General features: G+C 38.3%; 1 protein-coding gene across 1 annotated transcript; it reads right to left on the bottom strand.

Moving 5' to 3' along the window:
- Positions 1 to 7552: 7552 nt before the first annotated feature.
- Positions 7553 to 17655, bottom strand: LOC148733047 (neurexin-4-like). The gene is made up of 4 exons (XM_088758584.1): positions 17530 to 17655; positions 15497 to 15750; positions 15020 to 15131; positions 7553 to 9021 (listed from the first exon to the last, which is right to left on the bottom strand). Exons 1-4 carry the CDS (start codon positions 17627 to 17629, stop codon positions 8393 to 8395), a joined length of 1095 nt encoding a protein of 364 aa, XP_088614710.1. The 5' UTR covers positions 17630 to 17655; the 3' UTR covers positions 7553 to 8392.
- Positions 17656 to 27580: the final 9925 nt, after the last annotated feature.

A 27580-nucleotide genomic window follows, 5' to 3' on the forward strand; every position in this document is an offset into this window, starting at 1 on the left:
ATTAGGTGAGTTAAACCTCCTCCCAAAAACATTCAAAAGGATGTTTTCAATGCGCTGATAACTCTTAAAAAGGATCCGGACAGGCTCGTATTATCTGCTGCGAGTGACAAGGGTAATTGGGTTGTATGTGTGCAGAGCGAAACAGGGGAAAGTAGAGACGTGTTTATAGTGAACCGACGCACACCGACAAATATTTCTCTTTTGACTCTCACCACCCTATTTGCCGTTAAAATTCCGTAGCTAGAACTTTACCCAGGAATGTCGAAACGTTCCGTCGACGAATTGTAATTTCGGTTACCGTGATTCATTAAATCTTTAAACCAAAGTATCATCAAACCTTTTACCTTGTTCTCGTTGGCTGTAGAGATTAGTCTGGTTCTGCTTTAAAAAACCCAGTCGGAAAACAACCTATAAATGACTTTGTTCAATTCAAGGAAAATATTGTCTCCACTTGACAGAAAATTTCGGGGCCAGGTATGCCTTCCAGATCCTCCTCCCTTTTTCCTGGGAAATTTCTCTTGATTTTTACTTTTTCCTTCACATTTTCTTCAATGTACACAGCTAGAAAACGGTGATCGTAATACGCAACAGGTTTACCTTAACAGCCAGATAGTAGGCGGTCTCCCAGTTTTCCAGGAAGGTTACGTCAGCTGTGGCATTATTTAACTCACACTTGTATTTTCCGCCTTGCGAAGGTCTCACATTGATGGAGACACAGTTAGGCTCCATATAACACATCATACGACAGCTTCCTTCATTAGGTACCTCCTCATTCCAGATCACGTGCCCCTTGATTGCCTTATTTGCAATCGGCTCCTCGAACGAGACAATGCGGCATTCGTCACCTGCAGCTGTCGAGCACAAGTGAAAGTTTGCAAGTTCTTTGTTTAGAATCATGATACATTTAAGGCTGAATTGCCCTCTCTATTGAAGCTATGATAATTATTATGAACAATTCTTTATCTAATTTATTTAAGAAAAGTTTTTCCACGGACTTCATTTCTGATCACGAGAAAGTTTATTGGCAAAGACCTTCCTCCTTTTCGTCTTGGAGTATGACGGTTTTGAATGTTTCCCGGAACTTGTTTTATCATTTAATCCTATCTTCTATTTCGTTTGTTTTCCTTATCATGCAGCCCGAGTGTGACCAGGGACGACTGGAAGACACGCCACTGAAATACATCGCCTATGTTTCAATGTAATTTTTCAAAGCTTTGCAACATTTTCATCAAATTTGGCTTTCCCCAGTATCTTGGATGAAGACATATTGTTATAATGTATAATATCACTACCGACTACAGCCAGAGCTTTGAAAAAATGACTATGAACTGCAAGAAGGGGGGCATTGGGGTCTATCAGAAACCGCAAAACAGTAGGAAAAAAATCATTCGAAACCGCAGGGCAGCATAAGCGCAAAACCGCAAATTCTTTAGAAGCCGAAAGCCGCATGCAAAACCGTCAAAGCCGATAAATTTTTGCATCCCAGTGATCTGATACAGTATTGACGAGTGGATCATGGCTGTTCGAGATCAGTGGAGGCGCATAGTCGCCGTTCAGATCGAAGAGAAACCGGAACCCAAATAGAAAAATAGGCAGTCAATGACTGCATGTAGCTTACTGCACCTGTTATTACTTAGAATACCGTATTTAACCGCCCTGAAACGACACTAGAAACTACTCACAACTCAAGATATAGTGCAACCACAAATTTAAGCTCCGCGATGAAAGGAAACAAATATATTATTATAATATGCTAACACATTGACACCTGAACCACCCGTAACCGCCCCTACCTCTCTTCCCCAACCTTCCCTCATGGCTAGGATTAGGAGTTCAACGAACCAATAAGAATCCGTCATTTACACAAATATTTTGATGGCGTCAGGGAGTACTAGAAGGCCATCATTCTATGCGTTCATACTGAGGGTCAGACCATTTAGCTCTTAAGGGGGGGGGGGTGGGCGACTTTGAAAAAGAAACTTCCTGCAAGCGCTTGTTGGAAGAAAAAAAAATCATGTAACAGAAGAAAAAGGGCATTTACAACGGAAAAAAAATAGCAGATTGCTAGAAAAAAAATTTCTTGATGACCAGAAATCACCCACCCCCCTCAAAAATTAAATTGTCGGCCCCTAGAGGATCAAACTTGAAAAAAAGAAAGCGTTCGCGAGGCCGACATTGAAAATTTTCAAGTCGGATTTTTCGTTCCTTTGCGATCAAGCTAGACCTTGTGTAACTCATAATATAAAGTGGCAGTGCTATCTAATACTCTGTCAGGAAAATAATGGATACCAAGGTCGTAAAGGTGACAGAATAAGCTCTTGAGCCAACGACACTACAACTATCCAAAGCGATGCGAACTGTGGCCGTAAACCGAAACCGAACTTCCCGACTTCAACCAGGGCCCAGCGACAATTTGACGATTCTATTGCCCGGTAAATATTAGGTTTGATTAACTATGTGTTCGAAAAGTATTGTTTAATCGAAGATTTTGCGTCAAATCGTAGTACTTTCAGAATTTTCAACATAACACTACGCAATTTCTTGCCCTGAAGTCAACTAAACAACGATCTACGCATGATGAATTTTACCGCGTGGGCTTTGTACACGTAAGAAATTCGTACGTTTTTCGTTTATAACAGTAAATCAAGAACTGTTTTGAATAAAACTGTCGTTCCGAAATATGTCTTGTCCTCTCTTGGTCTTTTTCGTCTTGCCTCCTATTAATAGAAACCATGAAACTTGTAATCTCTTCACACAAGGAGAAATTTGCATACTTCACTTTGAAGTTTATATTAATAAGTTTTATATTAATAATCGCCGCAATGCAACACATAAACTCCTTTGGGGGGAAAATATTTCATTTGTGGAAGCAATGGGACACAAAACCTGCAGGAGACAAAAACACTGCAATCACGATCGCCAACGGGAAAATCGGACGATATATAGAGGAGAAGACCGAACTGAGTTCCAAGCATTCTAGAAGGTTTCTATTGTTACAGACATACGGACGGACTTACACTCTGGATAGCGTAGTATCTACGACTTCACAGAAGTCTGTAGATACAAAAGGGAGTTAAGACCGGGGAAAATCGGATCAAAATCGGCAGAGTTCGTTGTGGGCTCGGATTCTATTGTTACCCTCACTCAGATTCTATTGTTACAGTCACTCAACAGGACAGCATAGGGAAAAAGTACCATATAACCCCATACATTAATTATGCATTTAATGCCATTAATTATGTATGCACCCTATTGTTTTTTAAGTCAATGACTTATTTCCATGGGTTTAGCATATATACATTACTAATAAGTACTTACTGCTTCAATAAAAGAGAAATTGATTAAGAGCGGCTTTTTCGTCTCCATTCCTTTCTCACGTTCTTCTCCCTTCTCCCCTTTGTTCCCAATTCCTTTCTCCCCTTTGTTCCCAATAACTTCTCCTCAGTTTTTATTTCTTTTTTTTTTCTCCTTTTTACCTTCTTCTTTTACCTCTTTCTAATATCAACGAAAGAAGAAGATAGAAAGAAGGACAAAAACAACTCGGAGATGGAGATACTGAATTTTATTCGACTTTCTCGAATATTATCGGATCACGACCGGTGCATACAGTGGTGTAAGGATCAAAACCTGCTTGCGACGTCGGTAAAATGTCCTCGAGCTGGGTGCAGCAATGAACTTAGCTGGACGCGACGTGCTTCATCGCGAGACGGTACAAGTCGCGATGTTTAAAAAAGGGTTGCGATGGAATGGCCTCAATGCGCCGGAATTCACCGGTGCGCACACACAGGGCATCGAGAATATATGGTGGGGAATCAAGCGAGGTTTGCCCCAAACAGGAACATCCAAAGGACTTTTCGATGGCAACCTACAAGAATATATGTGGCGTCAGCACTACGGAAACGATCCCTTTGGAAGCATTATCGAACATATCGCCCAACTTTATGAAGTCCAGAAAGACTAGATACAAAGGTTTCTTTGCATCGCTGTATGCACCGGCCTTCACGAACAATTTTCATCACTAGGACAAGAAAGGATAATGAAAGAATCAACCAAAACCACAAGAACAGGTAAGACACAACATCTATTTAAAGCCTGACTGTAGACTTAACGTTATTTTCCGGCCAATTTTACGCTTTCAAAGCGAAACTTAACATTATATTAACCTCTGGAAAATGCCTTAAATTTCTCGTTTTGCAAAGCCAAAATGCGCCGAATTTACCCTGTTTCAAAAAAGACTTAGAATAAACTCCAAATTTTGAAAACGAAGACTGCTACCTCGTATTTTTTCATGTATATTATTAATAGATAATCACATTATTTTCTCAGGCAATTTGGAATAAATAAACACTTGTAAATTTTTCAAAGACCACAAATTGCACTCGCCTTACGGGCTAATGCAATTTTGTTTGTCTTTGAAAAAATTTACTCGTGCTTATTTATTCCAAATTGCACTCGAAATCATATGATTACCTATACAAAAACCGAAAAACTGAACTAAAAAATAGCTCAAACAGCAAAACCGAAAACCCCCTCCTCTCTAAAGTAGCTTGCATTGCAGGCAATTCTGGCGCTTCATTTCACGCAGATAACTTGAAAGGAGTCGCTTGAATGTTTTGCAAAACTTTCATCTGCTTGCCTACTGCATAATTCATCCAAGCTTTGAAAATAAGTCTTTTGATCAATTTGCCGCATACGTTATGTTATACCGTGATGTGGTTTCCTTCTGGGCTTTCTTAGACAAGAATAATTGTGAAGTTGAATGTAAATGGTAAAGAAAATAAGGGAAAAGATTCATGAATAACTCTTTAACTGCATTTGAATCGTAAGACTTCTCCACGGTGGCTAACATCGTACATGGTTTTCAGGTATTTAGTAAATAATTATGAATCGATCTTAGAGGTAACAATCGGTAACTGACATTTCCATGTTGGATGGTCTTGATAAAATTTTTTCTTAGTGTTTAATTTGACGTTAGGGTATTTGAAATTTGTTTTAGTACTCGTTTCGATATGACAAAAACATGGTGACAATTAGTTTTCTAATTTACCAGCTCACGGCAGCCGATCTCACGTGTAACCTTGCGAGAGAATAGTAAATACATTTCTAACACGAAAAATTCAGACAATATAACCAAGTCCAGACCTACTTTACTACTTGTAAAACTTAACACATCCTGTAACGATAGATGAAAATAAGACACTCCAAATTGTTCTAGATTTACACTCACCAGTGCAAGCAAAAGCTGTTGCCAGCCTGATTCCTTTCAAAAGAGAAAGGATAAAACAGAAATTTGTCGCTCCATTCTTAAAATAGGCCCAAAGTCTCATTCTTGTGGACATTCTCGTCGACGCTGTTAAACCAGTATGAAAAACATATGGAAGGAGTTAAATTAGAACAGGTACTGAATACACATTCGTGTTAAAGTCGAGATTCTAATTAAAACACCTTAGAGGCAAACAATGTTCTCTACTTTCAGTGAAAGTCAACTAGAAGGTTTATCTATCTTTATTACTCATAGAGCTATATAAACTTATTAAAGCTGTTAGCGAACGAGGCTTTTAAGAAATGGATTTATAAGCTCGTTTACCGAAATTAGTGCTATCCCCAAATGTGCTCAAATTATGAGTAGCTTAGGCAGTCACTGAAATTGTCTCCTTGTATGATATGCAGTGACAGCGTCAAGTTAAAGAGTATATAGCAGTTTTCTGTCGAATTTCTAATCATCAGAATAAGTATGACTGGCGACTGAGCAAACAACGCCATCGAAGGCAACGAGAACACTGGCGACGCATGAAATAATTTGCTGCGCAAAAGGTCTGCACGCAAATTATAAAACTCTTTACATCTGCTATCATTCCACTCCAAACAATAATCTTAGAACGACTAACTTTTTGTGGTCCAAAGGGAAAGATGCAAAAATTCTTCGTCTCATATTTGGTATCATGCTAGTTAGAAAACAAAGCGATGATAGCGACGGTTGACACTTTGATAAAAAATCATATTTATCCTAAGTCGACATTTCAATCGGTTTCGCAAGCAAATTTGTTAAGGTGCCTATCCAGAAAACGGCCAGAGAATTTACAACGATTTCAAATGCGCCTGCCGGGGTTTTGTTTTGATTATTGAGTAATTAATAAGAATGCTGTTCCTAAACAACAGTATCCATGCACCATGTTGCTCTTACAACACTCGTGATGCAGCCAGCATCGCACATTACGTTTAATTCATATTGTTATTACACGCTGCTCCTGAGAAAGGTTTGGTCCTTCCCAGACCTGTGAAGGAAAGATACACACCTTCCAACATCCAAGTCTCAGTTTTTTTTTTTTAAATAAGATAGATTATTTTGGATTACGATAAATTAAAATGTGCATAATTCAACAATTAAAATCAGCCTGTGATTTTCTTCACTCGGATATTGCGCAAACCGAAATTAAAGATTCAATAGAGCCACGCGAGTACTTTCTAAAATACGCCACACATGTTCAATAGACATAAATATATTCCTATGGAAAACGTGGTTTTCGATGGAATAGGCAAATTTCTATTCGTAACACCTTCCAACGGAAGTAAGATTACTGAAAGTCATAAAACTCAAAATATTAAATTGGGTTGATAAAGAAGGTAAACTTTTTTTCCGTCTTAACTTGATCGAGACCGAAAATCTCATTGTAATGTCTAAATGAGATTCTTGATCAAAGGAATGACTGAAATAAAATGTGTTTCTCGTGTAAGTACAATGTTATCACCGATATACAGGAAACAAATAGATGTAAAAAGCCCTCCAACCCTTCACACTCTATATATGCATATTCCCTATGCCGTTCTCTATAAATGTCCTAAGCTACTGACTAGAAGAATTTGTTTAACAATCGAGAACTTCTTTAGTTGGTAGCCTTTTCCTTGATTCTCTTGACTTTATTGTTTGATTCAACGGTGATAATGTGAGGAGAAATTAGATGTTAGTCACTCTTAGGGATCATAGGGAATAATAACCTTCAGAATCTTCAGAAATGGGTATCAAAGCTTGGTTACCCAGTTGCTCCCAAGAACGGAGTCAACTGTCTCAAATGGTTTATTATATAGTCATTGTGAGTTACCACGTCCGGAGAGTTTGCTATTTAATCAAGGTAAAAGCCATGATAACCCTCCCGACCCAATGAGAAACTCAGAGTTTGGTTGGTTTTACTCACATTCAATACAAATATCAGTCATTACATTATCAATGCTGCAGTCAGTTTAAACAATGACACCATGTTATAGCTATGCAAACCTAACAAGCTGTCTCGCTGGTCAATATCATAGTTAATTTAGAACAGTAACCTTCAATGATGGGTATAACGGCTTGGCTACCCAGTGGCTCCCAAGATCTGCGTCAGTTGTCTGAAATGATAACTATAGTTTTCTTTGTGAGTTATCATGTCATGAAAGTTTGGCATTTAATGAAGGTAATAGCACCCCCCGCCCCCCTCAAAAGGACGCTGAAAGTTTGATTGGTAAACATTTTACTCAACTTGTACAAGTGTCAGCAATTACATTATCAATACTGCAGTCAGTGTAAAAAGTACTGGCAAGCTGCCTAGCAAGGCAACATTTTAGCGTAGTCAAGAACTCTTCAAAACGTTGCCAAATTGCGTGTCGTCCTCCCCAATAATTTTAACTTTAATCTACGGTTGTTAAAGTATCAATAGAGTCTAGTGCACTAGATCTAAAAACTGTAATAAGAGCAACTGCTAGAATTTTTTCGAAAAACCAACAGCACTGCGTATTTACATACTGGAAGAAATATATTCAATAGCACTAACTTGAGTTGAGTTTTAGTTGTGAGGTGGAGCAAGCACAAGAAAAAAACACTGCACTTCTACCATATTTGAAGCCGGTTATTAATAAATTATCCAGATATGTTCAGTTACACTCGTAGACGAATTAATAAGTCAATTATTACCCTTAACAAATAACAAGCATTAACGGTTAGATCGCAGCGTAGCTAGTCTAAATAGAATTAATCGCAATTACCGTTCAGAACTTTTATATTGGCACTCCAAGTTTACAATCTCTTGACAGTTAAGCGATACATCTGTCGTATTTATATTGACTATACAGGCTACCATTCAAACCAGCTTGCGGTAGAACTGGGCCAGCCTGGTTAGGTATTGCCCATAAATAAATAAATTACAAAGAACTGAAAATTGTAATGTATGTTATTTTTTCATCATCAAATTATCGTTGTGAGACTCCTCATGAAGTTTTGCCACACGAAATTAGTAAAAAAGAATCGTTAAATAAACCTTTCAAAAGAATCACTAACAATGCCTCGCAAATTTTATCTTAATTAAGTTTTCCACTGGATCCGACTGTTAGTATTGGTTAAAGATTCTTTTATTTCATACAATCAGGCGACTCCATAACACTTAAACTTTTCCAATGTATGGTAACCCATCTCGTCAATTTTCTTGTGGTCAATACCTGTATCCCCAAACCTCAGCTGCTTAACTGGCAGATGTGTCTTGTTAGTAAGAAAACCACTATCTTCACGCCATACATTGTCATTCACATGACAGTTACAGGAGTGGGGCGTGTGTTTGCCTGGAATTTTGGTACATGTGTTGTTCATTCCGCATGCGCACTTGTCACTTTCAGGTGCAGCACCGCTCCAGTAGGTCATTTCCAGAGAATCACGCGAAACCCAAAAGCCATCTTCCAATGTAGAACCAAGGCACTCGTACTTAATGAACTGCTCGCAAAACTGGGAAACGTTGATGAGACTCACCAGTTGAACTATGTTCGCGTCTTTGTAAATTATATTTCGCGAGTAGGATCCCGGCTTTGTGTAATTGTCCACCAATGTCCTGTTTTCGCTGTCGTGACTTATGACAGTCACACCAACTCCGTTTTTTTCACTCATGTCACATTTGACGAGGAAAGGCAGCAATCCTCCTTCACCATCAGCATCAATCTTAAACGATCCACTTTTTGAATTAGGATCGAGCCTCTTCAAGTCGCTACAAGACTTTGGCAGCACTGTCAAGTCAGAGAAATGAGTTGGCAAATGAGATATTACGTAAATTTCGAAAGATTTATATTTTTAGAAGGAAAATATTGCCTAACTGTGGCTTACAACAGTTTTTAGCACTAACACTTTTGATGAAGCAATTATGTCACAGTTCGTTATAAAGATATGCTTAGCATATTAGGTACAAATACACTAAAGCTAATTGAAGAACATTTTTTTTCCGAGAAAGTCAATACGTTGATATATTCACTTAAAAAGAATATAAAACGTTTCTTGGTTGCAATCTAATTGAAATTGAACAATTAGGCGATTAGTTTTGTGAATCCCACGTTAACTCTATTGAAAGATCGAATTAAAGGCAAGAAACGTGATGAGTATAGCAGATTAATAGCGACCTTTTATTTCAAGACCGCGTGAGATGTGGCACATCGACCGAAAAATGACTATCTTCATATTTTGCTCAGAGATATCTTATAGTGACCTTAGAAACGTGGTAAGGTTTTTTCTTTTTCATACTTGCTTCTTTATCCTAGAAAATTCACGAAAACTGAAACGAGCGTAGGTAGCCGTAAAATGGCGGAAATCAGTGCCCCGAGTAGAAGCAAGTGAACTTTGCTCATGAGAAGCGCAAAAAAAAGCAAGCTCGTATCAACTCGACAAATTTGCTTAGGAAGGATTGAGGCATGGCTTAATTCTAAAACGGGACCGGTTCATTTTATTTTGAGCTCACGGGACGCTTTTAAAAATCACCAATATTTCAAAATCCAAATATCGCATTTCGTAGCAAATTTTTAATTATTATTTTGCCCTTGCGGTATAACTCAGAATCGGTTCAGGTTAGGCTCGTGATAAGCGGAAATGGTGTTGTTTTCGAGGATATAAAAATTACTTTGGGTCTTTTCAATTCGATCATGACCAAAACTCCACACGAGTCATACGGATAACATACGAGTAAAATACGAGTAACATACGAGTAACATACGGAACATGCAAAGTAACGACAACTTAAGTAAAATATAACATGAGAGAGCAAAAGATATTTGATATTTACTCGTCATGCATTACTTCCCCGACTAAGGAAAGATTGCGTTACAAGAGCAAAGATCCTTGTTATTAAACTGTTGGCCTGGGGTCCTTCCACTGTTAGTTACATCTACATCGCGGTTCCTTCCTCAACTGTGTCATCTGTAAATCAGTTTTACGCTCTTCAATCTGTTCAGTGCACAGTAAAGATTGAACAAGTGAAGACCATCCACTGCGCGACAGGCCAATTTTTGTGTACATCGGATTACCAAGCATGATCCAGGCCACCAGTTTAATATCAAAGATCTTTGCTCTTGTAACGCAATCTTTCCTTAGTCGGAGAAGTAATGCGTGACGAGCAAATATCTAATATTTGTTGCTCTCTCGTGTTATATTTTACTGAAGTTTTCGTTACTTTGCATAAACATTCACTCGCGTGAATTTTACTCGTATTTTTCGTATTTTTTTTATTCGCATGTATTCGTATGTATTCGTATGTGCCCGTGATTATGTACCCGTATTCGCAGGTATTCGTATGTACCCGTGTGTTACTCGTATGTTAGTCGTATGTTACTCGTATGTTAGTCATATGTATTCGTATGTATCCGTATGTTCCGTATGTTCCGTATGTTAGTCGTATGTTACTCGTATGTTACCCGTATGTACTCGTGTAGTCTTTTAGTTATGATCTTTCAATTCCGCACGGAAAAACCTAGCTGAACTTTGTGAAAATCGCAACATCGTCTTTATGACACGATATAATCTAATTAGGCTCCCCGTGGTTAAATCCGGAGTTTACAAGCACATTTTAGAAGTTAGCACCGTGTTTGATCAGAAAATCAATACAGTAAGCTAGCCTCGCATAGCTAACCACGGCAGATTGGTTTTTATCTCCGCTTTCGTTTCAAATTCTCATTCACTTCCCATGGCGAAATTGTTTACAATAACACATTCCGTAAGATCGGAGGGCGTCTGTTTTTCTTTGCGTATTCGAACACATATAAGTTTTACGAAAGTTCCGGGGTAAACATGAGCTTCACTGTGGACTTGAAAGAGGACAATTCCATCATTTTTAACGGCGCAGGTCAAATGTTCTTTGCCGAAGACGTTGAAGACGGGAAGCAATCTGATATTACTATGAATTCAACATACTCAAACGTTTGTCACGCAAGGTCGAAATATTTTCAATCACAATTGATTGTTCTTTTCTTGCGGTTTTTTTTTTCGGCCGTGAGAGAAACACTTTTAAAAAACTTGTTCATTAAATAATCTAGAATATGTAACCTTGGAAGAGTGTTTCTCTGAAAAGCAGAGATACACGTGCAGGAGGACCCACCCCCACCCCGTTGAAAACCTCTTTGGTAACTATTTTTAATCGAAAATCATAAGACTCAGTCGTGAGTAAAAGAAGAAAATGTAGCACGGTTTTGCTCCGTGATTATCAAACAGATGACATCGTTTGACGGAGGGATACTGAAAATATTATGCTAGAAGAAAAAATGATGCGTCGATCAATTCAAAGCTTCAACATCGCTTCCCCCCCCCCCTTGGTTCCAGCCCCCTGGGCCAAAATCATGTTCAAATGCCCTGCCCAGGTGCTAGATTTTACCGGTTCTCAATGGAGATAACTGTTATTGAAACGGAAAAAATTAGGCATTAGGTGTAAAAACTGACAAATTTTAACCGTAAGTAGTTAAAAAAATAAAGCTGTAAAAAATTTGCACTAGCCGTATAAAATGGCCAAAAAATGTAACCGTTAGCCGTGAAAGGCATCTTTCCATTGAGACCCTCATTTCATTGTCACATCTTTTGTACAAAGCACGACCAGTAATTTATTTGACTATTCAAGCCCCAAAACCTAGACCTTATAGACCCTATATCCTGAGCGATCCGCTTCAAGTACCTCCATTTGAAGGTAAACCATCACTATGATTCCACTGAAAAGACTTGACACTTCCGGGTCAAATTATTACCCCACCCAGGTAAGGTTCAAAGGACGACACTCAAAAGCCTGTGAGTTGCCCCGGATGTTGAAGCTGCGATTAATCCGTTTATAAAGTCACTCACACTAATTCAACTTTTTTTAAAAGTCAAAATCTAAAAAGGGAAATGTCAATTAGTATGCTAAGTAAAATTAATTCGATTAAGTTAACGACCACACGTATAAAAATAAAACAAAGTTGTGATCGTGTGTGACTCTTTCTCTACAATGAATATTTAGCAGAAAAACGCAAGCACGTCAGTGGTAATAAAGACATGTATTTTCAAACCAAAAATCTCAGTGAGAAAACGAACTATCGATGGAAATACCTCGAACTTGAAGGTTATAACAACTTACTCATGATAGGGCAGGACAGTCTTGAAGTACATCCGAGCGTTCTGATTAGTTCTTACTCGGTCTGGATTTTGCCATAAGGACCATTTCCGTGGAAGCGGTCATAAGCCGTATACTTTTGTTCGCGAAAGCCGATAATATTAAAATTAAAGAAGTTTCCCGAACGCCATGATAAAATACTTAGTAACATCGCTTGCTTGAGCTGTATTGGGAAATATTGGCCCTCGGTCTTTTTTTGTACGGACCTCGCTGCGCTCGCTCCGCACTACCACGATTTTGGGCTAATAATCCTCAGTGCGGCCCTCGCGTTTGGCTGGTAAGAAGTTATTTTTTGCGGCAACTGCTCATTTGTCTTCCTTTGCACAGCCTCTGTAATTAGACAAATTAAGTCTCTGTAAGCAAACCACAAATTTAAAAAAAATCCGGAACAATTCCAACTTGCCGCGCCATTTTGACAGTTTGACTAGACTGGCGCTGTGTAACATTTTGGAAATCTTCCTCTAAATGATAATTTTTAGCAACGAAAACCATGAAAAAGGGTTAGCTAGAAAATTGTTCTCAAAAATCCCTTACTAATTCTGCGATAAGATCTGCGCGTTTTTCCTTTAGCATGGTTGGATAACTCTTCTAGCCTTTGCACGGCATCTCTGTGACCCTCTCCTTCATCCAACGCCTAAAACACAGTGATGTCCGGAACAGGTGATAAAGTCTGACTGCTGGAGGACACTTGATCTAAAATCAAATCTATTTCGGCCTCAACAACGGTGTTGCTGACAGCCTTCAGGTGTTCAGAAATGACTTTACGGCACGACATTACCTGAACTACTATTAGCTGAAGTATCAAAACAATTGCCTTTTACTCGACTTAGTCGTTTTAATTTGCGAACAGTTTCCAGCCCAACAAATTTCCGTGAATTTTGTAACTAAAACTCTCAATTTGAGAAGAATATTCTTAACTCAGCTAAGATTCTTTGTTTGTAATAATAATTTCAAATGGCATATCGTTCAGTAGCATACATTTATCCTCAGGTCTTGTTCACCCTGTCTATTTCATTCCGTTTCCAGCTCTATACTTGGTATTCTTCTTCTATTTCAACCATTTTGCACTTTGCCTCTATTTCGCTTTTACTCTGACTTTTGATCCTTTCCGTAATCTTTTTCCTGTAGCTATTTGTTGTTTTGTGTTCTACTTAGCGGCTCTTCTAGGTAATGTCACTATTACATTAAACTCTGCACAAGATCCCCGTTGCAAAGTTAACAAGTTTCACAGCAGTGGCTAACTAATAAGAAAAATTATCATATAAACAAGTTGTTAAAAAACGTTATTCATGGATATTCGTGGCCGTAAAATCACAAGATGGGAACAAGATTGAAATAATTTCAGCCTTGCCTGACAAATGCTTGAGTGTGTCACATCTACACATAAATTGCTTCCCGTCTTCAACGTCTTCGGCAAAGAACATTTGACCTGCCGTTATACGAAATAATTTAATTGTCCTCTTTCAAGTCCAAAATGAAGCTCAAGTTTACCCCGGAACTTTCTTAAAACTTAGAGGTGTTCGAATAAGCAAAGAAAAACAGACGCCCTCCGATCTTACGGAATGTGTTATTGAAAACAATTTCGCCATGGGAAATGGATGAGAACTTGAAACGAAAGGGGACACAAAAACCAATCTGCCGTGGTTAGCTATGCAAGGCTAGCTTACTGTATTGATTTCATGATCAAACAAGGTGCAAACTTCTAAAACGTGCTTAGAATTCCAGATTTAACCACGGGGAGCCTAATTAGATTATGTCGTGACGTAAAGACGATGTTGCGATTATCACAAAGTTCAGCCTGCGTTTTCCGCGCATTTTTAATGAAGTATTATCTTTTGTCTCACAGATAAATCTCGATTAAGTCACGTTATTACATCGCTCGCAGCGCCCATGGGCAAGATGAAGCGAATCCTTTGTTCTCATTGGCTGCCCGAGTGGGCAATATGGGCCCATCTTGCCTGCCCGGAATTGCCTGCATTGATCCCGCGCTAGATAAAGAAAAAACAACTAGAACTACGTTCGTAATTCTTGGACAATTTTGGCGATGGAAACGCAAAGAGCGGCAGAAGATAGTCAAAATAGAAGAACGGAAACGACTCTCGTGAGTTTGATGTGCTACAAACACAGTCGGGTTTCATTTCCGGCTCTCGAAGTAAACAAGTCAATCTTAACTCTCAACAAAGCGAAATCTTTTTACAATATAGTAAATCTTTTATGAACCGAACTTGTTCAGTCAAGATGGCTCGATATTAGCCTCATTCTTTTTTTGCATTTTTATGGCCTCGACTTCGACTCGTTCCATAAAAATGCAGAAAAAGAACTCGGCCAATATCCAACCATCTTGACCTCAAGCTTGGTTAATAAAGCAAATATATAGTCACGCGTCAGTGATAAACACCAGCCGATTCTATTTGACATGCTTAGCATTTTTAGTTTGATTTCAAGTACCTATGGAGGTTAAAACAACTTTCCTCGAGGTTTTAGCTATGAGAACTTATAGGTAGATGACTTTTTGTGTCCATCAACAAAATTTTCATCTGTTTTGAGAATATATATTGATCACGGATCAGGGACAACTAGACTTTTAAAATTACAAAATGTTACAGTACCACTGCAATTTGCTCCAGCATATCCAGGAACACATACACATCGAAACCCTTTGCTGGTGAAACCAACTTGGCAAGTTCCGTTATTGACACAAGGGCTGCTACTACATGGATTCTGTTCCAAAGAAACAAAAACAACGCACTGATCAAATAAGGAGAGAACATCTTTCTTAATTATTCATATTTACCACACTAGAATAAACATTTACAAGGAAGCATGATAAACTACGTCGAATTACAATAATGCTAATGGCCCGCCTTATACATGTATAAGGTTGGGTTTCCTCCCAAAAGAACAAAAACTCTTATTGATGTACAACATCGAAGAGGATGTGTAGGTATGAGGCCAGATTCAGATCAAAGGGGGAGAAAAAGCAACAAATAACAATGCTGGTCTAAAATTGTAAAGCGCTGAGCAAGTGTACCACTTTGAATTCTTCTCATTCCAAACAAAACTTTAAGTTTAAGCGAAAGATTTACCTTAATCGCCAAGTAGTAAGCATCCACTTCTTCAAAGAAGGTTAGTTCACCTTTATCAACCGTGGCGTTATTCAACTCACAGTTGTACTTTCCTCCGTCTAAAGGTTTCACATTTATGGAGACGCAGTTAGGCTCCATATAACACATCGTGCGACAGCTCCCCTCACTGAGGACCTCACTACTCCTAATCACATGCCCCTTAATTGTCCTATTTGCTATCGGTTCCTCAAACTGGATGATGCGACATTCGTCAGCTGCAAAAAACAAAAAATGCCGAAAAGAAAAAGAACAAAATTAAAGAAAGAAATAAATGGAGGTCCCGTCTCCAACAGGGTTTGGGGTAGGAGACGTTAATTTCCCACGCACGAGATTACTTTGTGATGGATGTCCTCCCCTGGGGTGGGATGGTTGGGATTTATTGGGTGGACTGCTCGCATGGTTCGCATATGTTCCGTTCTAGTCTGACCCTACTGCGGTAATGCAGCGAAAATGGTTAAAAAAAAAAATAAAATAAAAGAAAGAAAAAGAAAACTTACAGCCAAATTTTTTAAACTATTTTTTGAATCGTCTGTATTAGCCGTTTTTTTTCTTTCCTCTCAAACAAGAGACAATGAATATTTGCAGGAAGTATTATTTGTAGGTTTAAAATACACCATTGGCATGGATTATAACTCTTAGTTTTTAGCCTAGAGTAAACAAACAAAAAAAAGACGAGCCTATTTTAAAAAGAAAATGAAAATTCGCAAAGGATTTCTCGACGACGAGTGGAAATAAGCGAAAGAAACCTTTACTTAATAAACAAAATGGCTAATATAGCATTGCTTCCATGTTATGTCCCTACCTGTGCAGCCTCCACAAAAAGGGGAACACGATTCCGGAGAATTTGACAAAAACAGAGACGATTAATGGCTTCTCTCGGTCAAATTTATATAAAGTTGCCATTTCAACCTTTTCTAAGGTTGAATCAGTCACAACTGGAAAGCGCCAACGTAAATGAAGGTTTCAACTTCCTTTCCCCATGACTAATGATAACAACTAACAGAATGGCGGACTACGGTTATTGTTTTGGTGAAGCCCCGCAAACACGTGCCTAGAGTTCCCATTTGTTCCTTCAAGAAGCAATTTCCGCTTTTAGTGAAGTTTAAATTTTTTAATCATATGCCACTGGGTTATGGACAGATTTTTACACGCCCACACTTAACCTCTTTGGTATTTATCTTCTCACGATCCGCACTTGTTAATGGCTTTCAATTTTGATGCAACTCGAATAAGAAAAGACATGCGTTACGTCACCTCGATGAATTATCAATGAATTTCTGGTTCAAATTTCCTGTCGAGCGCCTAGCTGGAACTTTCCTAAACGGAGTTTAGGAAAGACGAAGTGAAAAAAACATGGATGGCAAAGGTCAGGCATAGAAAAAAAAGCCACAAGTCGATACAAGGCGAACACAATAATGCATTTCAACCATCGACTTTCAAGTCTATTAATATTTCTAAGCGAAATGAGGGTCTGTTGATGAGATTTTTCGTGAGCTAGTTGCGAGCTGCCTTCGGTAACCTCGATAGAAAATGACTGTCGCACTACATCCCTGGAGTGTAGAAGGAAGCCCTATCACTATCAGTCAACCAGTTATGTTAAGTACATACAAGCAGTGAGAGTTAAAAGTTTTGTTTAACTATCATCATCAAACTCTATAAATTTTTTTTTTTTCACCGAATCGTTTCTCGTAAAATCCTCTTGGCAGCTGCGATCTCGGTAATCGAGGGGAAGAGAGGCGAATTTCAATTTAGGAAAATTAGTTCGAAACAAATAATTCTCATCCTTGATGAGCGAAAAAAATAACATTGACCCGGTTAGAATATTGTCCAATTGATCAAAACTGTAATTGTTGTTTTAAGTGAGGCAGATAATCCCTCAAGTCATCACATAAAGGAAGTGTTATTTCTCAGCTCACGCCATAATTAATACCTCATCGCATCCTACAACTACACGGTTTTGAAATTCACCTCTATCAAAATAATTTTAAACTCACCATTGCAAGCAATAACTGATGCTAATCTGATTCCAAGCAAAAAAACAAGGATAACAGGGAAAGTTCTCGCTCCCCTCTTAACCTGATGCGTGGAGTTCATTCTTGCGAAAACCACTTGATGGCGGAGGTAAAACAGTTCAAAATACTGCAGCTCCCACCTAGTTTATACCTATTAGACTTGTAAATTATCACTAGTAGTCTAAACAGGATGAAATTACAGTGCAGCAGGTGCAATATTATTGAGATGAAATGTTTGAAAACCACTTGACACTGGATAAAAATAAAGATTAATATGTGGCTAATTTCGACGATTCCTTTAATTAACTTTTAAAACACTCCTATTCCATAGGCGATTTCTACTGAGAAACTAAGTTTTCAGTCAATTAAATTTACATGACTTTGATAATTACGTTCAATTTACGCATCCTTGTTATGAAATTTCTTTGTTTACCCAAAGGCTATTTAGACTCTTGAGACTCATAAAATAGAAAGGTTTCTAGAATGAATGACGGTTGACAATTAATTACCAAGGTGGGGGTGAACAGACATAGTTAATTCACTAGCCATAAACTGAAGAATTTTTTAGCGAGTACATGATAAAGAAAACAGAGGTTACTCAAATTAAAGAGAGAGGCTTCACCGAAACATTTTATTTTAAGTAATGGTAAAGGTAACTTAAAAGGCTTCCAAGCAAACTTTGAAACATTTTTTTAACACGTATCTGTTACAATCCGATAACTGTGAATTGGACAGGAAAGGAGAGGAATTAAAGCGCATGCACACCTTTAGATGAACAGCAGTATTTGTATGGCAAACGCACACGAGTTAAATGACCATAGCGACGATCTTCTCTTAAAAATCACTGAGAGATTTTTTACAGAAAGTATTACTCATTTCCAACGACGATCAATTGTGAAGATTCACCCCTGTTTAGTTTGAAATGCCACGGAAAGACAAATTGTAAGTGACCGTGTTTTGGAGTAAGAGTCTCCTTGTTTGTTTTCTGCAATGGCATATGCAAATCTTGTCTTTCTTCCGCTGAAAAACTGAAGTGAAATGAGGTGCTTTTTCGACTTCTTAGAGAGGAAAATATGTTCGAAACAATAAAACTCACCCCCGATCACCATGTAAAATAACACTGACACGGTTAAAATCTTTTTCACCTTTCACCAAATCTGTAATAAAATTGCTATATTATATGAAGCTGATAATCCTCAAAATCATCATATACAGGCAGTGTTATTTCTCTCAAGCCATGATAGACTAAATAACTTATCACATCCACAGTTTTTGAATTCGTTGTTACGAGCCGAGTTAGTCACCAGCGCAAGTAAAAATCGATGCTAATCTGATTCCGAGCAAAATACTAAGGATAGTAGGGAAAGTTCTCGCTCTACCCTCGAAATAATCTGATGAGCTCATTTTCACGCAGACCACTTGGGTGCACCAGTAAAACAGTTCAAAACACTGCACCTCCCAACTAGTTTATACCTGTTAATGATCACTCTCGACAGAAAGAACTTAGAGTGCAGCAGGTAAAGACTTGTTTATTGAGTGGAAATGCTTCATAACTCGCTCTAGTAACGACTGGCTGAAAGTCAATATTAAGTACGTACCTAATTTCGATCTAAGTTATGGAGATTAGGGGAAGTATCCTTTGATGTAGTTTCAAAACACGCTGATCCCCTAATATTCGTGGAAATTCAAATTTTCAGAGTCAAACCTGCCAAGTCAATAAACCTTCCGCGTCTTTATTACCTTTCAATTTACGCATCATTGTTACGAAATTTCTTTGTTTACCTGAAGGCTTTTCAGACTCTTTAGACTCATTACAAAGAGGAGTGCTTCTAAAAAAAGGAATACAAATGTCCAAGTTAAACCAAAACAGTGCCACCTACGCACTTCAGTGCTACCCGCGAACAGGCCTCGCTAATTGACAGAATTTTGAAGAAAAAAAAATAATGAAAAAGTTCCTCGCGGCTTAGTAATTACTTTCACTATCAGAATAATCAACTTCCTCTTAACCTTCAACTCGTCTCAATAAATTGTTTTCGAAACTTTTTGTCTGTTATAAAATTTTCTATATAAAATGGCGAAAAGAAACAGTTTTGCTTCAGGTATGTGCGAGTATTTGGAAAAGGAATCTTCATCCAATATATACGGTCACAGTCTCTTGCATCTTCGCTACGCAGTTTCTTTCATTGTCCTACAGAATTATGGTACCTGTAGTCAAGCACTGCGAAAAGCTTATGGATAAAAAACCTCGTCAATCAACTTGCACTTGGTAACTACGAAAGCGGTAGACGTTAGTATTTCACAGCCAAGGTGGTACTATTGAAACATCTAAATTGGACAAAACTGACTGACTACTGAGAGGGCTAATGAGTTAAGTTAAGTAAATATGTATGGCGCCGGCTGGCGGCCTTTGTTTTGGGCTCTCGCATTACTTGCTTTCAGATACGTAAATACTGTGTCTAACGACACAAAATGTGGATTTAAATCAGTCTAAACTACTTTGGGTTTAGCCGGAGTAGATTTTTTGGTTCAACGCAGCCAAAATACGCTATTTTGCTCGCGATGTCGATGTCTTCGAGCGCTAGAGCTTCGAGCGGCCCGAAACTCAGTCAAGAGCCCAATTACGAAATTGTGCAAACATAGAATGGAGGTGGCTACACTGTCAGAATATGGCTACATCAAAGAATTATCCGTTGATATGGATGTCCAAGTTACACCTGGACCGATAAGCGCAACTCCTGAACTACAGAATAACCTACAGAGTAGTTTAGGGGATCATCCTGGCCATTCCGTAGAGGCTTGGGTTCGAGTCACTCTGATTAACTAGTTATTTATATGGCGTAGGTGCACGAGGGGTTTAGGGTTAGGGTTTAGGGGTAGGGTTTAGGGTTTAGAAAATTAGTATTCATAATGCGTAGGGTTTTTGCATCTCAAAAAAAAAAAATAACGGTTTTCAAGGTGACGTCTCACACAGAGGGAACAAAAGAATCCAAGATGGCGAAGGGATTAAGTCAAACACACTGTTTTTTGCATACGTAATAATTATTGTGAAGGTGTAGTCTGATCGTCTGGGTGAGTGTAGTCCTGAGAAGGACTGTTGTCGGTGGCAGTGACTGACGTTTCGACAACCTGTGCAGAAGTCATTATCAGAGACAAGTGGATAATTGTTGTCAACAAGTGGATGATTGTTGTCTGTTGACAACAGACAGCAATGTAATATTTATTGTCACACAACATAAAGAAAAGAGAATGGACCCTATATTACGCGTTTGGGTATCGCTAGTTAGACATACTAGTCTAACCGACTAGGACTGTGAGCAGAAGTTGTATTTATAAGAGTCCCAAAACATTATTTGTCACACAACACGTTGTCATACAAGGTCTTTAGAGAAATGAACTTGAAAATAAGTGACATAGACCAAAAATAAAGGCATCACTTGACATTATAACCGATGGTATGTATTTTTTTCTCCCACTTCATGGTCGAAGGTTTCAATTTCCTCGATGTAGGTAGTCACTTGTTTGCGCATGACGCCGAGATCATGTTTATCGGTTTTTTTTCTTTGACTATGACTAATAATTCGTCTAATATAGCTCCTGTCCATTGACGGTTTTCTTTCATGTCTTTGCCCAAGTATGTTCAAAAAGAGTTCTTTAGACGATGCCGAAAAAACGGTTATCGCACCAAATTAGTGACATGACCAAGTCAGGGGGAGGAGGAATCTTACGAGCATTATAACGCACTCCTCAATCTGTAAGAGATTTTTGATCGTAAGACACAGGGATTGACAAGCTGTCAAAACGTTCGGGTAGATATAAACCTTTCGCTATAAACTCTTGGTCAGTATCATAATGTCTGACTCTTACGATTTCTCCTGTGATTGCGGTCAATGCGAATGGTGTGTACTAAAAGAAGAAGAAATAGAGAGAGAAGCGTTTTGGCAGGACAATTTAAAAAGAATAAGAGCACTCTAGAAACCAAAGTGAATAGACGAAATATGAGTGTTTATTATTAATGATACACAGTATCACGCAACTACCCATACCGGTTCTAGGACAATAGAGTATCCACACATTGATGGACTAAGAATTTTGCTTTCCGACAGACCTATCGATATCTTAGCCATAAATGAAACTAAATTGGATGACACAATAGGCGATAATGAAATTCATATTTCTGGCTATGAATCTATTCGTAGAGATCGCTCTACTAACGGTAGGTCTGGAGGGGGTGTTTGTTTTTTTATTCGTTCCGAAATCAATTATTCTGTTCGCTCTGATCTAAAATGTGAACAAAGGGAAAGTCTGACTGTCGAAATCAAGAAGCCCAGATCAAGGCCTTTTGCCGCTATGACCTGGTATAGACCCCCTGATTCTTCAATTGACCTTTTTAGACCATTTGAAGAACTTATTTGAAAACTAGACTCAGAAAATATCGAATATTACGTCTTAGGAGATCTGAATTGTAATATGGCCGCACCTAAGTTTGACAAAAGTACAAATATCTTATCTAATATTGCTGATATTTACGGCCTTGACCAGTTAATAACTGAACATACTAGAATTACCGACAAATCACGTACTTTAATTGATCTAATTTTTACAAATACTCCAGATAGGGTCGTCTGCTCAGGGGTCTCACATATAGGCATCAGCGATCACAGTTTAGTTTACGTTTTTCGTAAAGTTTCTATTGAATCGACAACGAATAAGCATACTACCCTGAGATATAGGAAATTTAAGAATTTTAACTCTGATCACTTTCGTAACGATATAGGTCAACAGGATTGGAGTAGCATCGAAAGCTATTCCGATCCTAATTTAATGTGGGCTGCATGGAAAGAACTATTCCTGGAATGTGTAAACAAGCATGCCCCACTTCATGTAAAACGGGCGCGCGCCTCAAAGTCACCTTGGATTACACCTTACTTAAAGAAACGAATGCATGACAGAGATATTCTTAAATTGAAAGCATCGCGTTCTAAGGATGCTAATGACTGGCTACAATTTAAAAAATGTCGCAACCTAGTTAATAACGAAATCAAAAAAGCAAAAGAGCTCTTTTGTAAAAGAGCATTAGATGAAAACGAAGGCAATTCGCGCCAGACATGGAGGATTGTAAATGAGCTCATGTCGAGGAAAACTAATAATTGTTCCATAAAAGAAATCAAAAGCAACGGTAACTCTATTTACGGCCCTCCTGAGCTGGCCGATGCCTTCAACAATCACTTTTCTTCTATTGGACCCAAGCTTGTTAGCCAGATTTATTCTAATAATGGTCCATCACACCTACATTACCTTGAGGGAACTGACAAACGTTTTGAGTTAAAATGTATTAATCCTTCTAAAGTGTTCTCACTTTTGTCTAAGCTTTGTAAATCGAAAGCCACAGGCTTAGATATGATATCTTCGCGACTTCTTAGGGAGTGCGCCGATCTGATAGCTGATCCATTATGTTCTATTTTTAATCAGTCCATCAGATCAGGTGTTTTCCCTCAGGAATGGAAATGCGCAAAGGTTATCCCACTTTTCAAAGAGGGAGATCACTCCGACTTAAACAATTATCGCCCAATTTCTATCGTCCCTATAGTAGCTAAGGTGTTTGAGCGTATCATTTACGACCAGGTTTACGGTTATCTCACTGAAAACAATTTGATTTCCAGCCAGCAATCTGGCTTTCGTTCGCTCCATTCAACTGTTACTGCCTTGTTGGAGGCCACAAACAATTGGGCCTTCAACATTGATAAAGGCAGTATAAATGCAGTTGTTTTTCTCGACCTAAAAAAGGCTTTTGATACCGTTGACCATACAATTCTTATGTCTAAATTATTCGAATATGGTATCCGCGGTATCGCTTATGAATGGTTTAGCTCATACCTAGATAATCGCCATCAACAATGTTTTGTAAATGGTTCGCTCTCAATTAGTCAAGTTCTCACTTGTGGAATTCCGCAAGGAACAATTCTAGGACCTTTGCTTTTTGTTCTATACATAAATGATCTTCCTAATTGCCTGTCTAATTCAGTTGCACGTATGTATGCCGACGATACTCACCTGACCTTTGCCAGTAACAACATAGAAATGATCAATGATGTTATCAATCACGACCTATCCAATGTTAACACATGGCTCACTGCAAACAGATTGACTCTAAATTCATCTAAAACTGAATTCATGTTAATTGGATCGCGGCAAAGGATAGGTACCTACGATACTTCCCCTAAACTAATCATAGGTGGTGACATAATTAAACAAGTTAGCTCAGTCAAATCTCTGGGTGTACATATAGACGAAAACCTTTCATGGAATATGCACATTAAAAAAATAGCCAAGAAAATCGCATCGGGCATTGGAGCAAATAAACGTTGTAGGCCTTTTGTTAATCGAACCACGCTTGAGTCCGTTTTCAATGTCTTAGTTCAACCGTACTTTAATTACTGCAGCGAGGTCTGGGGGAATTGTAACAAGGGTCTTTCGAATAAGCTCCAAAAGTTGCAAAACCGGGCTGCCCGTATTCTGACCTTCTCCAGTTATGACACAAGCGCTGATCCTCTTTTTGTGCAACTTAACTGGAGACGGTTAGATACTCAGCGACAAATACAAGTGGCCACCATGGTCTATAAATCTATACATGGTCTTGCGCCCGACTATCTTGGTTCTCTTTTCACTAAATATGATCCTCCATATAATCTAAGGAACTCTGAAAACAAACTAGCTGTTCCATTGCCCCGCACCAATTTCCTGAAAAATAGCTTTAGCTATAACGGTGCGGTTATCTGGAATAGCTTGTCCCCTGAATTGCGGCAAGCAAAATCACTTCAATCCTTCCGAAATGGTTCTCGCAATTTCTTCGTCTGAATCGACAAAACACACACGGCATCTATGTAAAGCAGAATTTCTTAATTTTTTTTTTTCTATTTCACTTTTAAATTTTAGATCATGTTTATATAGATTAAAATAGATTGTAACTGTAATAATAGATTGTAATAATATTATCATTTTATCCGATAGATTTACCGTGTCTAAATAAAAATAAAGTTCAAGTTCAAGTACACTTGAAAATTAGAAGGAAATGTATGAGGGATGTAGGAAGGAAACACAAAATAAAAGCGTTGAGTAAATCCTGGTTTAGGGTTAAATTGCATAGGTTATAGGAGCGTGTTTTTTTCATAATTTGAAAAAATAAAGGTCATCTGAGATGGAGTAAAACAAAAATGATGAAACCTAAGATGGCGTTTAATCCTCCCTTAGGGAAAATGATTTCAAGATAAAATGAATATTCAAAAAACGTTCATTTTAGAATAAACGGAAAAGAATTGTGGTGACCAGGATTCGAACCTGGGTTATAGCGATCACTCACACGAACACACCCCTAATTCTCACCCTAAGCCCAATTCCCATATTAAAATTAAAATAAAAACCCTAACAGTCAAACATCAGAGTGAGACAAACAATGGAAACAATAAAACGCAAGGTGGCGACTCATACTTCCAATGGTAAAAGGGATTTCAAGATGTCATTAGCATTCGTATCGTGTGAAAAAAAAAATCGAGAATAAAAGAGGTTTGTTTCCGCCTAAACCCTATGATGGGATGTGAATAATTCATCCTACTCCAATAAAATGAAAATAGTTGGGATGGTGATCACTCAGTTCATGAGTATTCAAAATTCTCTGAAAATGAACAGTGGTCCGTTCGAGGTAAAAATATGCGATAGCTTTTTTCTCAATAAAAATGTTTACTTTAGTTCAAATCTTAATTAAAAATAAGCTGTAACGTGTGAGTGTGATCACTTGCAGTGACGAAAGTGTTTGACTTTAAATTCTATACAAAATTCCACAAGTGAGGGAAAAAAATAACGATGCATCGACGCAATTCAATGACAGTGATTCGAAGAGAAATAATTAAATCTCCCATTTCATACATTAAGAAATTATCAGAAAAAAATCGAACGAGACGGGTATTCAAAAACGCAGCACCATGCTCATGAACATTCCCATTTCTCAGGAGAAATGAACCATTGAGCAGACAAACTGAGGGAAAATACGAAATGCCAGCAGGCGTTGTAACCTAGGTAGTCTCATTATCAGGCGTTAGGCATTATATAGGCGTTATTAGGCCAGCAGGCGTTGTAACCTAGGTAGTCTCATTATTATCTGTCCATCAAATTTTAATCAAGTCATAGCATCCTTACATTTTTTCGGATAAAAGTCAATGACCTGTTTGTCCAAATTGTTTCCGAGTTATGACATGTGTCGATCAATGATAGACCAATGGAAATCTAGCAATGGGTGTATAAGAGTGGCTATGAGTCGGAATGGTATGATCGTACATGGGACCAAAGTGATGATGAAGAAAGTTCGATTTCATCCAATCAGACAAGTGGTGCATCTCACTGAGATCCATCCCTACATAGAAGTCGAAGAGAAGATAAATAGAATCAAACCGTTCCTGGATACTCCATTTAAACACAAAATAAAAGCGGTAAAAGAGAGGCAACATAGCAAGTACCTATATACACGCAAGTTTTACACAAAACCTCGACATCTATGTGTGATAAAGTGATTGGAAGAATTACAAGGAGCATAAGCCAAAGACGAGAGCGGAAGTTTGCGAGCTTATCGGGTTTTCTTCCTGGACAGCCTCGGCGAAAAATACGGCAAGAACAACGTAGAAACTTTATAAATTGACTTTATGGTACAGTATGTTTTCCATCGATTATAAACCGTCTGACAATCGCAGCGCAAGCTGCGTGAAACTCAGAGTAATGGTGAAACGATCTTCCTGTCATTAATTTATAACCGCCATTGAAACGCTCTGCAACCCGCATCGAGCACTCTTTCACAGCAACGACTTCTCCTAGTCTGTTTATATATATATAACAAGTCGTTAGGGGAACTCTCAAGCCAACTAAGGTGCACCGCGCCAGGAGGATCAATAGAGATTCGCAGTCCAAACCACGCAGCAAACACGAACGTAGAAAGTTTAAAAATTGCGAGGATGGACAACTTCTGACGTCAAAAATATAAAAAAATTTAATAAAAAATGTCTTGGTCCGAGACCTTCTTCAGTTATTTACAACTTTTGAAATAAAAAAAGAGCATTAAATAAGATCGAAGTGCTAATGATTACGTAATTACAGATAACGACTAATGAACTGGTGCTAATAAAAAGATAACAAAAAACCTAATTACAAAGAAAGCAATGGACAAAGTACAAGAAACAAACCCTAAAAACTAAGAGATAAGAATACTAAATATACATATGGTGCACGATCCTCGCAGTAGATAGCGCTATTTAAGCAATAGCGAAAAGCAGACCTGAAAAAAATGAGGCCTGTACGGGATTCGAACCACTGACCTCTGCGATACTAGTGCAGCGCCCTACCAATTGAGCTAACAAGCCAACTGGGAGCAGGCCGTTAAGTTGATTCGTAATAAACCCGTGAAAGTGATAAATTTCTGCTTTATCACTTTCTGATTTATCACTTCTACGGGTATATTACGAATCAACTTAACTGCCTGCTCCCAGTTGGCTTGTTAGCTCAATTGGTAGAGCGCTGCACTAGTATCGCAGAGGTCAGTGGTTCGAATCCCGTACAGGCCTGATCTTTTTCAGGTCTGTTTTTCGCTATTGCTTAAATAGCGCTATCTACTGCGAGGGTCGTGCACCATATGTATCTAATACCACAGTTCAAAATATATGAACTTCATATATTTCATTGTCTCTAATACTAAATATGTTAAAATGAATGGCGTAACTAATTGCAAAGAAGCAATGCGGCAAGCAAAAAAAAAGGGGAGGCCCACTTTTCACTACAACTGTAAACCGTTACAAAATCTCAAAACAAGGCCTTTGGAGCCCGAAAGGGCAAATTAGCAACAAAATCCTTGGAGGGGCCCTTAAATGATACTAATCATAATAAGATCCCTTGGCAGGGCCTCTGAGCCCAATCCATTCCTAATTAAAGGCCGACAAAATCCAAGAAAAGGGCCTTTAAACGATCAATTAGTAGCGCCTAATATACGGATGTAAAA

Source organism: Stylophora pistillata, chromosome 4 (assembly GCF_964205215.1).
Source record: "Stylophora pistillata chromosome 4, jaStyPist1.2, whole genome shotgun sequence".
Classification (NCBI taxonomy): Eukaryota; Metazoa; Cnidaria; class Anthozoa; order Scleractinia; family Pocilloporidae; genus Stylophora; species Stylophora pistillata.

Bases quoted from the DNA above. Each gene is read 5' to 3' on its own strand.
- LOC148733047 (XM_088758584.1), bottom strand. From the start codon at position 17,629: ATGAACTCCACGCATCAGGTTAAGAGGGGAGCGAGAACTTTCCCTGTT. The intron at 15,751-17,529 runs GTGAGTTTAAAA...TGTTTTTTGCAG, and splicing joins ATCAGTTATTGCTTGCAATG to CTGACGAATGTCGCATCATC. The intron at 15,132-15,496 runs GTAAATCTTTCG...TCTTTGGAACAG, and splicing joins CTTACTACTTGGCGATTAAG to AATCCATGTAGTAGCAGCCC.